This window comes from Pteropus vampyrus, unplaced genomic scaffold, assembly GCF_000151845.1.
Source record: "Pteropus vampyrus isolate Shadow unplaced genomic scaffold, Pvam_2.0 Scaffold40, whole genome shotgun sequence".
NCBI lineage: Eukaryota > Metazoa > Chordata > Mammalia > Chiroptera > Pteropodidae > Pteropus > Pteropus vampyrus.
The window spans coordinates 6,963,726-6,975,695 of NW_011888821.1; the positions used below are offsets into that span (position 1 = coordinate 6,963,726).

An 11,970-nucleotide genomic window follows, 5' to 3' on the forward strand; every position below is an offset into this window, starting at 1 on the left:
CCGCTGTAAAGGAGATAAGCAAAAAAGGCTGGGTCCAGACAGAGGTTTGGTGGTGCGAACATGAAGCAGCTCTTCTCTGATGGCTTTATTTTCACACATGGTCATTAGGTGGGGTGGGAGGTCTAGAAAAAGAGACAGCTAAAAATAGACATCCCAGAGAGCTGGAATTCCTAAGTCAGAAAAGTAGGATTTTTGAGCATACTGAGTGTTTATTTGAAGCTTGTATTCATGAATTTAAAGTGACAAATTAGCTCAGGTGTGTCATGTTTTCCAGCAATATTCAGATGCTCGGAAACAAAGAAGGTAGGTAGTCAGATCCAACCAGGGTTGGGACCTTGCTAGGCAAGTACAATGGAGGGAAAGAGGAACAAAGGAAGGAAGGAAGGATATGATGGACCACATAGACAAGGAGGGAAGTCAAGAGAGGAAAGTGGAAAGAAACAGTGAAAAAGCAATGGAGGTCAACAGACTGCTGAAAAGAGGTACTGGAGTGATCGAATGAGGACAGGAAGTAGTGCTCTCAACGAGAAATGCTGAAGCCGGGTGAAGCTACCAGTGATAAGAGCCATGGTGCTCTTATCACCTGGTCAAGAAAAAGACAAGAGAGAGCATCCGGTGGCCATCCTGTAGACGCCGAAGTCGCCCAGAATGAGGAGGGAGGCAGGACGGAGGGAGGCAATGAGCCAAAACCCAGGCTGTCGATGAATGCCATGCCCACAATGTCAGCGGACAGAGGGGTGGCTCAGCTGAGTGACACAGCCCAGAGAAGAAGTGTGGCTCCTGAGAAGAAGGCATGCAAGTAGTCTGAAACTGGCATGGAGAAACAAGGATACCCACCACTGCCTGGTGGAGATATGAAAAGAGAGGGGTAAAACCACCTGTGTTTGAGAGGAATGCAGGGTCAGAATATAAAATGAGAATGAGGAGCATTCCAATTTGGCTGTTTCTCTCCTTTCACAAAAATAAAACCATCAAGCTGTACACTATACTACATGCATATGATTCTGGTTAAAGTAGTTCCTTCAAAAGATTTTGCACTTACTCCGAGAGTGTTCTAATTGCATCTGGTGCTTGTATTTTATATAATGGTTTTCAGAGGCAAGTATGAGAGCCAAAGGAAAAAAATTATTTTATATACCCAAATTGTGTTACTCAGTTGGTTTACTCATTATGTTAAGTAGTTTGGGCTCCAAAATTTTTTAGTATTTCCAAAAATCAAAGTCAATAGAAATTATGATGCAGCACCACTGAAGCAATTAAAAGACAGTAGGGCCTGGGTTCTCCCCGCCTCCTAAGGAGATCATGCTGAGGGGAAAAGAATTTATTTGAAGTCTAGGTTCTAGCACTTTTGATGAGAAAAATCTCCTTCCTTACCTCACTCAATAATTCTACATTCACCGTGGAAAAGAATCCAATTTAGGAGAATAGTTGAATTTAAAGTAGTTATTGACCTTATAGCAGCAGGTGCTTAATACTGCTGGGAAAACCAGAGGCTTTTCCAAACACTTTTTGGGAAATAAATGAATAGGGGAAGGAAAACCACTCTGGTGTGCCCTAATGTCCAACATGCATTCATCAAATATTTAATAGTCACCTCCCTGACACAGCGAGGGTACAGAATGAGACGCAGTCCTTTCCTCAGGGTGCTCGGCAGCCTATCACAACAAGACAGCTGGTGTGCAGTCTACGCAGACTTCTTTCCTCCCATAAAATGGAGAAACCAGCTCCAATTATAAAACAAGCACCAATTAAAAAAGGGAGTTTATCATTACAGGATTACTGGAATACAGTTACTTTTTAAGTACTATACCATACCATTTGTCTCACTGAAAGGAAACAGGGAAGCATCCCCCACAGGTGGTCTGTTAGGCAAGTAAGTCACATAGAATAAAATGTGAATAACTATATTATTCTATAACTATGTATAAGGAGTTAATTCACATAAACTATAGGTAAATGCCACTCAATAAAATCAGGAGTCTGAGAAGCCTCAATAAAGCTAAAGAAAGTAGCATCAACTCCCCACTCAGTTCATGGATGAGCAGGCTTTAAAAAAAAAAAGGCACAACAAAACTGTCTTTAAAACTCTAAGACCACACATGATGTACTGGAAATCTGAGATTCTCAGAGAGCAGGTGCAAAAAGATAATTCTCAACAAAATCCAAGTTCTAAAGGTAAGTCACATATAATCTTACCATTGCGAAAAACTTTATTAAAATCAAATCCTTGGCTTGCTAGAAAGTCAATGCTTGAGCTCTGAAACAAGAATAAACAGTGATGTTAGTGGCAGGTATGTGAACGGAAGCGAAGAAGTAACTCAGGAGAGTAAACAGGCCATAAGGCCAGGAACCAACATGCCAAAGGTCAGAAATCAAGAGATTTCTACTCCAAAGTGGCAAACAATCCATTAATTTACTTAAACTATCTGGACTCTGCTCCTTTATTTCTTATAAAAAGAAATATCCTTTGTTTTACAACATTTAAGAAATTTTTACTTGGTGAACATAAATTCTCCCAACGGGCAGAAAACTCCTGATCACTGTACTGACTAGGAGACTATAATGTATTTATATAATCTTACTCCAGGTTCAAGTTTAAGGTAGCTCATGTGTGCAGGCTATAGACATCAATAACCACTTCAAACTAGATTCTGAAAACCCAAACTCTTAATTGGATATTCTTTGCATTCGAGATCAAAACAGAGAAAAGTTCCCAGTAATAAGACTTATTAAATGAACATAATTCAAATCTAGAGTGAGTTGAAATATATAAGTAAATTTAAATAAAAATATTAATAATACTACAAAAAGTACACAAGAATGGCACAATCACATAGTTCTTATTCAAACTGACAGAAGAGTCGGAAACATTACTTCAGCTATAACTTTACTCTTGTTGTAAGTCAGAACATGAGATGGTGATGCATCTGACTCATTTTAATCTGGCCCCTCATCGACCTACCTTTCCTGAATTGTAATTTGACATTGTATAACTAGTCTAGATGGAGGGACATCATACCATCCCATTAAACTCATTACAGTATTCACTTTAGAGATATGGTTGAAGACAAGGTTTTCTACATTAATGATTTCTTTATGATAATAGAAGAGGGAATGTGAGGTCTCTAGTCCGAGCAAAGCTGAACTTCTCCTGAGCCCTGGTTTGTTTTGATCCTATGGCCATAGATTGTGTGTTTCTCTCTTTTCGGAGCTGTAGGAAGCTCATAAGAAAATAGTTGAGACTTTCTTTGGCACAAATTCTGTGTCCTAATCATATCATAGTAATATTTTCATTTTCCTTCCAATTTTTCATTTTTTTAATCTTAAAAGGTAAATACCACATGTATCTTTATAGCCAACACAAATTCTTTTTAAAATATGGTGGGATATCAAAAAGCAATCTTAATACAGACAGATACACATACAAACACATACACACACTTGGGTACATGCACATCATTTTCCTTCATGTCCAGGTTTTCTACGGTTTAAAACAAGCAATCCTTTCCCCCACATCTTCCCTTTTTATCCTGTTCTGAAACAAGACCTAATGTTTTCTGGCTTGGACCACAAGCTTCCTTCTGTCTCCCATGCCTGAGTATTCCTATAATTCGGTCCACCTAAATATTCCATCACTGACAGAGGCACTGAAAAATGGATTAGAGCACTTCTGAGCATGGGATCTGCGCATAAGAATTACCACATGGTTCCAAGAAGCTTAGACGCCACCTACTGGAAACCAAAATAAAAATGCCTTCTTTGCAACAGGCTAAAGAGAGACCTTTATATAATAAATCTTCCTTCTAGAAGCAGAAAACACTTCCATTAATACCCAGGTGGAGAAATAGGCCATTAAAAACCATGAACAACCAAGGTGACAAGGCAGCTCAGAAAGAAAGAGGAAAATCTCCAGAAAATAAGCTTACAGACATAGAAATATGCGACTTAATTGACAAAGAATTCAGGATGGTACTTCTGAAAAAACTCAGTGAGTTCCAAAACAAGTCATAGCAACAATTTCAGGAATTGAAACAACAACTAAATGAGCAGAGCAAAGAGATTGAAACTCTCAAAAAGAACCAAATAGAACTTCTGGAGATAAAAAACACACTGCAAGAGTTGAAAAATGAAATAGCAAGCTTGGGAAATAGAGTCGACCAAAAGGAGGAAAACATCAGTAATATCAAAGACAGAAATCTAGAAATAAATCAGAAGGAAGAAGAGAGAAACCAAAGAATGAAAAATAATGAAAGAAATACAAGAACTAGCTGATTCCACCAGGAGAAGACACGTAAGAATAATGGGCATTCTCAAAGGGGAGGAAAAGGAGCAGAGATTAGAAAGCATTTTCAGACAAATAGTTGATGAGAATTTCCCAAATCTAAGGAATGAGCTGGAGCTTGGAATTCAAGAAGTCAACAGAACACCCAATTATCTCAACCCAAAAAGGCCTTCTCCAAGACACATTGTATTAAAATTATCAAAAATCAACAACAAAGAAAGAATTCTCAGGGCAGCCAGAGAAAAGAAGATGGTAACCTATAAGTAAAAACCATTAGATTATTGTCGGACTTCTCAGCACAAACCTTACAAGCCAGAAAGGAGTGGAATCAAATATTCAAACTATTAAATGAAAGGAACTACCAGCCAAGAATAATGTATCCGGCACAGTGCTCCTTCAGATATGATGGAGAAATAAAGACCTTTCCAGACATACATTTTCACAAGAGTAAACCTATCAAATTAAACCTGTTTTTACTTCCATAAGTTGTAACACAACACAGCTGATTTCCCTTCAGGTGCATTGAATTAGTGTTTTCTCAGCTTCTTCAAAATATTCTCACCTGTTTCATGCAGCCTATTCAGAGAGGCTAATTCTCCAGTCACTTCAAACATTGACTCCTTGAATAAACAGGAACAAATGAACAGTATCCTGAAACCTGTCTGACTTATTAAGAGCTGAGGAAAACCACTCAAAATAATTTGCCTTCACGAAATAATTTAAATTTGACTATTGATGTTATTCCCAGTGGTCTCAACACTTTAAGCAGCTATTCTTACCCAAAGGCTAATGGTCTTAAACAGGATTATTTTTTCTGGATACATTTTTTTCTGCTGCTGAAATCAATCAACATTAAATTTCTTGCATGGCTAGGAAATGAGTCACTTGGACATGTACTTTGGTTACAGCCTCATTTCCTTCATTTCTTTTTTTCTTTTCTATTTTTGTGAAATTTTACTATGAGATATAGCTTTTAATTTTTGTAATTTTCTGAATTTTTTTGTGATTTGGTAATATTGTGATGAGTTGTTGGTCTGGTAATGTCGACATGTGCTGTATTCTTACAGCACAGATACAGGTTCATTGCACAATAAACATAATGTTTTGCCATCTAATTTGATAACAAAATAATCCACACTTCATTGTACCTTAAAAATGGAATATTCTAAGTCTACTTTTTTTTTTTCAATTTGACAGGTATATCCTGGTGATAAAATAATAAAATGTCCGAGTATGGTGATCTGCATGGCACTTGAAATGCTGTCAGTAAAAGCGTGTTACAGTGATTTTTAGTGTGCAGCAGCAGTGTGAAGTGATAAAAATACCACATCTGGTCTCAGTCATGAAAACCCTGTTGTTGTAGTGTAAAAGCAGCCATAGACAATAGGTAAATAAATATGGCTATATTCCAAAAAAATTTTATTTAGGCACACTCAAAAAAAATAATTAAAAAAATAATAATGCATTAGAGAAAGCATTTTTGTTCCTTCTGTCACTAGAGTCCAAAAAATCCCAACTTCCTTCTCTTTAACAATTCAGAGTCAAACATTCATCTATTCTCATGTTTTCCACTCAAACAACACACTTTAAGTTGCACAATGTAAATGTAACTAATGCCACTGAACTTAAAACCACTTATAATGGTCAATTTTATGTTATTTTACTATAATTTTTTTAAAATCTTTTGAGCCAACAAAATCTATTTGTGGTTTACTAACCACTACCTTTGATTTGTGTGAAATGTACCATTTTTAGGATTCAAGAAATTTGAGAGGACAATTTGAGGTATCTATTGAAATTTTAAATGCATATGTCTTATGAGTCAGCAATTTCCCTTCTAAGAAATCTATACAATAAAAATATTCCTAAATAGTCACAAAAATATATTGCACTTAAATGTTGATTATAGCATTGTTTAAAACAGGGAACCACTGGAAAGCTTCTGTATTCCAATTCAATAAATTACACTTATCTATACTATGAAATATGAAGACGCTGTGTAGAGTGGAAAGTGAAAGTTATATAAAATATGAATATTAGGATTCTGTGTATATTGAAGAAAAAAGCTACCATTATATATATGCAAATACATAATTAAAATATAAAATCTAGAAAAACAGAGTGAAAATGGGGAAGGAAGTAGCATGGAAAAGAGGGCATAAAAAAAAAAGAAGCTAATTTTTTACTCTATAGATAATAGCAATGTTTTGATTTTTCACAACCATGTATGTATTATCTTCCATGAATTCAATTATAGATGTTCAGTCAGAAAAATGAAGGAGAAAAAAAAAAAAAGAGATGAAAGCAATGTAAATGCCATGCTATTCTGCCTGTCATTCCCCTGGATGCCATTCCCCTGGATGGGGACACTCACTGGGAGTGTATGTGGTTCTCAGTGTACCCGTCCCTGCCTACTGTGTGAACATCTCTCTCTGTGTGTAGACACTTATTTTTCACAGAACATATTAGGTTGTTTTACCCCTAAACCTCACCTGCTTTAAGGGTGAAAAGTCCCTTTCAAGAGTGATTCTGGACTAGACAGAATTCTCACTCAACTTGCTAACTCTAGATAGATCCTAACTCTCTTGTAAGATGCAACTGTGCTGCAGTCATAGCATTTGAAACAAAACAAAAACCACTTCAGATGCAGGACAAAGAAAGAAAATTCAAATAGTATCATTTCAAATAGTATCCTTTACCTGATCCACATGAATCACAAGTTTACATACTGAGTCTAAACCTTTCTCTGCCTTTGTTTTTTCAAACTAGAGAATTACAGACTTCTTAACCCACTGTCCATTTCAGACATTATTCTCTGGCCTGTCTTCAAACCTATTACATCTTTTTCTTTTTTAAGGAGTGGGTGGCAACTAGAACTGCATGGAGTGTTCCAGGTGTGGCCACCAAATGGCTCTGTACAATGAATGGGTGGAGTTCTTCTGATCTGTTTCCAACACATTTCCTAAAATAGCTTTTCATGCTGGCCTTTAAAACAGAGTATCATCCCTAAGGGGTCTCATTGCTACCCTTTGCTTTCATTTGATTAACCCCTGGCTAAAGCCATGGAACCTACCTTAAGTAACCGTCTTCTCCTGGTGCTGCAGGAAAACTGCAGCCATACACATTTCCCAAACTCAGCCTATTTTTTCCTCAGTGAAAATCTACAAATACTGTTTAATTAAGTATCCTATATTAAGGTGACTCATGAATAGCTGTTAACTGATTGCAGGGTAAAGAGAATAACAACTATGGTTTACTTGCTAATTTAAGAAAACAGGTTACAAGACCAAAACTATCTTCACTTTTTCTTTTCGGCCCCAGGCATAATGAGAGCAACTCTCAATTTCACTTGCTTATATCCTGCCTTATTACAGAAAGAATGTGACATGACTCAGTCACTCAGAGGCCTGCCCTTCAGGCATTCTTAATTGCATTGCTACTTACATGCAGGAGAGAGGAAAGTCGGGAAAACTCAAATGAGCTAGTGTTGTTACTGGGAGAGAAGCTAGGGCACAAGATTATAAGGGAGAAAAGATTAACACTCATCTTAAATTACATATGCATATACCACTGATTCACATCCTCCTTATCCATTACAAGAGATTACAAAGAGGCCAGAAAAAAAAAAAAAAAACATATTTGCTGAGTGTCTGCCACAACCCTAAAGAAGATGTTCTGATGAGGAATGTCCCCTATCCTTCTGCTGGCTCATAAAGTAAGCCCTCTTCTCCTCAGGAGGAAACAGTAATTAGTCTTTTTCCACCCTCTCTTTCCTGATTGATGAGTGTGGGAACTGAGGAACTGAGTGTATGTAGTTTAGCCCCCTCTGGGTTCTCCCTTTTTAGACATGCACATACTCTACTCATCCAGAAAATAAAGCTCTACCCTTGGAGGTGCATACAAGGAGAATGGGAGAGGGATGGAGGGGCGGCCTGCGGAGAAGCCTGCTGGTCCTGATCTATAGATTCAATGTAGGCATATGATATTAAAAATCCCAAACAGAAACACATTACAAAGCTAAGTTCTCAAATTCAGTTTTTCTAACAATAAAGCTCATGTTCCCATTCCCATGTGCTTATCTCTTGCATCTTATTCCTTAATTTATTCTGAAGTAAATGAGAAAGCAGTGTCATTAATCTACAACCCTAAAACTGAAGGTCGGAGAGGTGAAATGATTTGCCCAAAGCTCAGGGTTAGGGACAGAATCAAATGTTAAAGAGAATTCTCATCCCACATGTTCACACTGCCTCATCAGCAATTCATAACAGAAAAAAAAAAGAAAAAAAAACCACACACAATTATTCCACTAACCTGACAAACAAATTTGACATCTGGTGAGGATCGATTGAAGGGTTTCGGGAAAACATAGAAGTTGAATGACTTTGTTATATACCTGGGAAAATAACATAAAAGGAGATTTAGGGTGTTACGCGATGCCACAACAAAAGAAGTCCCACCTCTCGTTAAAATAACCTACTTTGAATCTGTGTAGTCATACTTAAAAGTGCAAAGGCCAAACTGAAACAGCAAAAAGTCCATGGAATGCTGGAAAAGGGAAATGAAACATCTGTCAAAACAGCACCATGTATTCCATGCGAGCAACAGTATTCTCAGTCAGGCAGGTTTTCTGATTATCAATTTGACTTTGGCAGGATATTTCCAGTTAAAACAGATTACAGAATACGTAGCAAAAGTGTTATTAATTTATATACATTTCTTAATATTTTTCCCAATTAAGCACCTACCCACCATCCAGAGAATCATATTAGGCCTATTTACACATGATTAATATAACCATACTTTATTTCCTATAAATTAAATTAGCATTGGAAATACTAAACCTTCCCCAAAATGCTTTCCAGCAAACAATTATTTTTACTGTTGTTTTAAATAACACCAAAGTAACATTTAATAGCTGGGATCGAGAAGTTAACGTGCAAGTTTAAAGATTATATTTCTCTATAATTCAACATAAAGAGGACCGATATGGGAAGATATTTTTTTTCTAGTACATTCTCTTACCTTCTTAAGCTTCTGATACCTTTCTTCTGGAGTGTCAAAACCATTTGTTAATGCGGTGACTGAAGGTCCGTCACTAATTCCTAGATTTTAAGAAATAAGTCTTTAACTTGTCAATAAATGTTAATGTAAAAATGTCAGTCAACTATTCAACGGTTCTATAATTTCATATTCTTATGAATTACAATTAATTGGTAGTGCTTCTTCACTTTTTCAAAATTAGCATTAATTTCACTGGCCATCAAGCTATACTCTGTAACAACAAATTTCGCCATACGAATGTTTCAATTTGAGAATGGGCAGTCCCAGTGTCTAAAATAGGTTTCAAAACACAGTACTGATTTAAGAATTCACTTTCTATGATTAAATAAATTGCCACTTTCAAAAGATTAATGCATAATCAGAAGTCAACAAATCATGAAGTATATTATTGTTAGAGTCCCGGTCTCAGCCAACAGTTTAGAGTAACATCTATACAATGAAAGGTTTTTTCAAGGTCAAGAGAACACTATTTCTGGTGAAAACTCTTAGCTTCCCAGGGAACTGGCTCCAACTAGAAAGGGCATGTTTAATTAAAGTCAATAATCATATTTACCCAGCATGGATTCCTTTAGAGTTTTTTAAACATGTAAAATCAGGCAGTGAAAGTGGCTATCCATCCCAAAGAAATCCAACTGTTCATACTGACTTCAACAATTTTAAAATTAGTCTTGCCATTGTAAATGTTGGTAAAGTATTACACACACATACACCCATGCCAAAATAGGCAACGAACATGTCCACGAATGCATGCATAAAGGAATACCCTCATTTACCTGCAAAAGCTTGACCCTAAAGTTGTCACAAAGGGCAAATATTGTAAAACTCCACTTACAGGAAATGCCTAGAGTAGTCAAATTCTTAGAGACAGAAACAGTGGTTGCAGGAGGTAGTGGGGAGGGAGGAACTGGGAGTTGTTCAATGGCTACAGATTTTCTGTTAAGAAAGAGGAAAAGTTCTGGAGATGGATGGAGACAGCTGAACAACAATGTGAATGTACTTAATGCCACTTAACTGTAAAACTAATTAAAATGGGAAATTTTATGTTATGTATATTTTGCCATAAACAAAAGGCCTGACCCTAACTCTCAAGCTTTCTACCATCTGTCAAACTGTTCTAAGCAGCACCAAAACCGTAATCTCCATCTGCAACTATCAGAGCTCCAACAATCACAAACCCACCGCGTCTCTCTCGTTTCTGAAACGTTTAGGAGGAAATGTTGACTCATTAAACTTGCCCAAGGCTATAACCAGGGAAAAGGGGTCCCCAAGACGAAGTCAGGGACAGGGCGTCAGGAGGATCTTTGGCTATGCATTACAAGGTGCTAGCCTCAATCTTGCAAGCGAGGGATACCTGAAAACTCCCCATCGATGGCAAAGAAGTCCGCCTCCTCTATGGCCTGGTACACTTTGTGAAGATTACTCTTAAAATCTGCGGAGAAACCGAGAAGCAGCTCAGAACCGGGGTCCTGTCTCCCTGCCCACGGGATCCTAAGGGGAGAGGGCAGAGGAGCTCCTAAGGCGTAGGGCTGGAGCACAACTCCTGGAGGGATACACAGAAGGCATTCAAGTCCCCGAGAGATGCACGGGCCTTAGGGGGTTAGATCCCCAAGAAGTGAATGAGCCAAAGGGAGACAAGGACTGAGGGTGCAAGGACCAGAGAGAAACATGGCCTTAAGGGGTGCACGGGCAGGAAGATAACAAAGCCCTGAGGGGTGCATAAGCCAGAGAGGACCAAGCCCCCTAGAGGTGCCCAGGCTTCAGGGAGGCAAACCTCTGAGGGGCTACCTCAGCCCCAGGCCCCGCCAAGCAGACCCGCTGGCCGCGGTCCGGGCCTAACAGGCCGGGTGAGGGGGGCGTGGGGACGCGGGGATGTGCACGGAGGACACGCACTGCTCCTGATTATCTCCATTCTGCAGGGTGGCCGGAACACCGGCCCTGCCCGGTCCCGCCTCAGCCGTTGCACTCGCAAGAGTTCCGCAGGCACCACGGCAGCAGCGGAGACAGCAGCGCCGGAGACCACGACGGTGATTTCCGGGAATAGCGCGCGCCGGCGCGCGTCACGTGTGCTTGCGTCACGGAGGGGCGGGGCCAAGGTGGGGCTCCCTTCCCTTCTTGGGATGCCGTGGGGGGCCATCGCTACCGAAGTCCCCAAGGTTGGTCTAACTTGTGAGGTTGGGCATGGGGCATTCACTTTAACACGAATATTTCCTGGTTTCCTGTTACGTGCTAGGTCTCTGAAAGGAGTGGGGTATACAGTGATGAACAGAAAAGACAGGGGCCCTGCCCCATTGGAGCTTAGCTTGGGGGAAGAGGGGAAAGTCATGCAGGAATCAAACTTGCCTCTTGGGAGCACAATAATCTCTTCGAGGAAAAAGCAATAAAAACAATGGGAGGGAGGTTAAAGAAATAATGGAGAAAGCAAAGCTGAGACTTTATCTACCGCACTAGCCACTGGAAATGGCGAGCAAAACAGATGAGGTCTTGCCTAACAGTTTTGGGATTTGCCCTTGATCCCGAGCCTACAAGGCTGACACACAGTAGATGCCCAACTCAATAAACATGAGTTGAGTGAATGAATTCACCTTGGTCTTTCACAAAAGCCAACTATGAAATTGGTGAGAAGACTT

At 39.0% G+C, this 11,970-nt stretch overlaps 1 protein-coding gene across 3 annotated transcripts in view; it reads right to left on the reverse strand.

The window, feature by feature from the left end:
- Window positions 1-11,391, reverse strand: part of PARN (poly(A)-specific ribonuclease) — a 139,191-nt gene extending 127,800 nt beyond the window's left edge. Inside the window, exons 1-6 of one of the 3 annotated variants that reach the window (XM_011358390.2) lie at window positions 11,234-11,391; window positions 10,695-10,772; window positions 9,305-9,384; window positions 8,760-8,827; window positions 8,594-8,675; window positions 2,197-2,257 (exon numbers count right to left, since the gene is read on the reverse strand). In XM_011358390.2, coding sequence (XP_011356692.1) covers window positions 2,197-2,257; window positions 8,594-8,675; window positions 8,760-8,827; window positions 9,305-9,384; window positions 10,695-10,772; window positions 11,234-11,252 — 388 coding nt within the window. In that variant the 5' untranslated portion in view covers window positions 11,253-11,391. Of the gene's footprint in view, window positions 1-2,196; window positions 2,258-4,844; window positions 5,065-8,593; window positions 8,676-8,759; window positions 8,828-9,304; window positions 9,385-10,175; window positions 10,196-10,694; window positions 10,773-11,233 lie in introns of those variants that run through there. The other 2 variants (XM_023529642.1, XM_023529643.1) reach the window with 2 other exon arrangements.
- Between the last annotated feature and the right edge of the window lie 579 nt (window positions 11,392-11,970).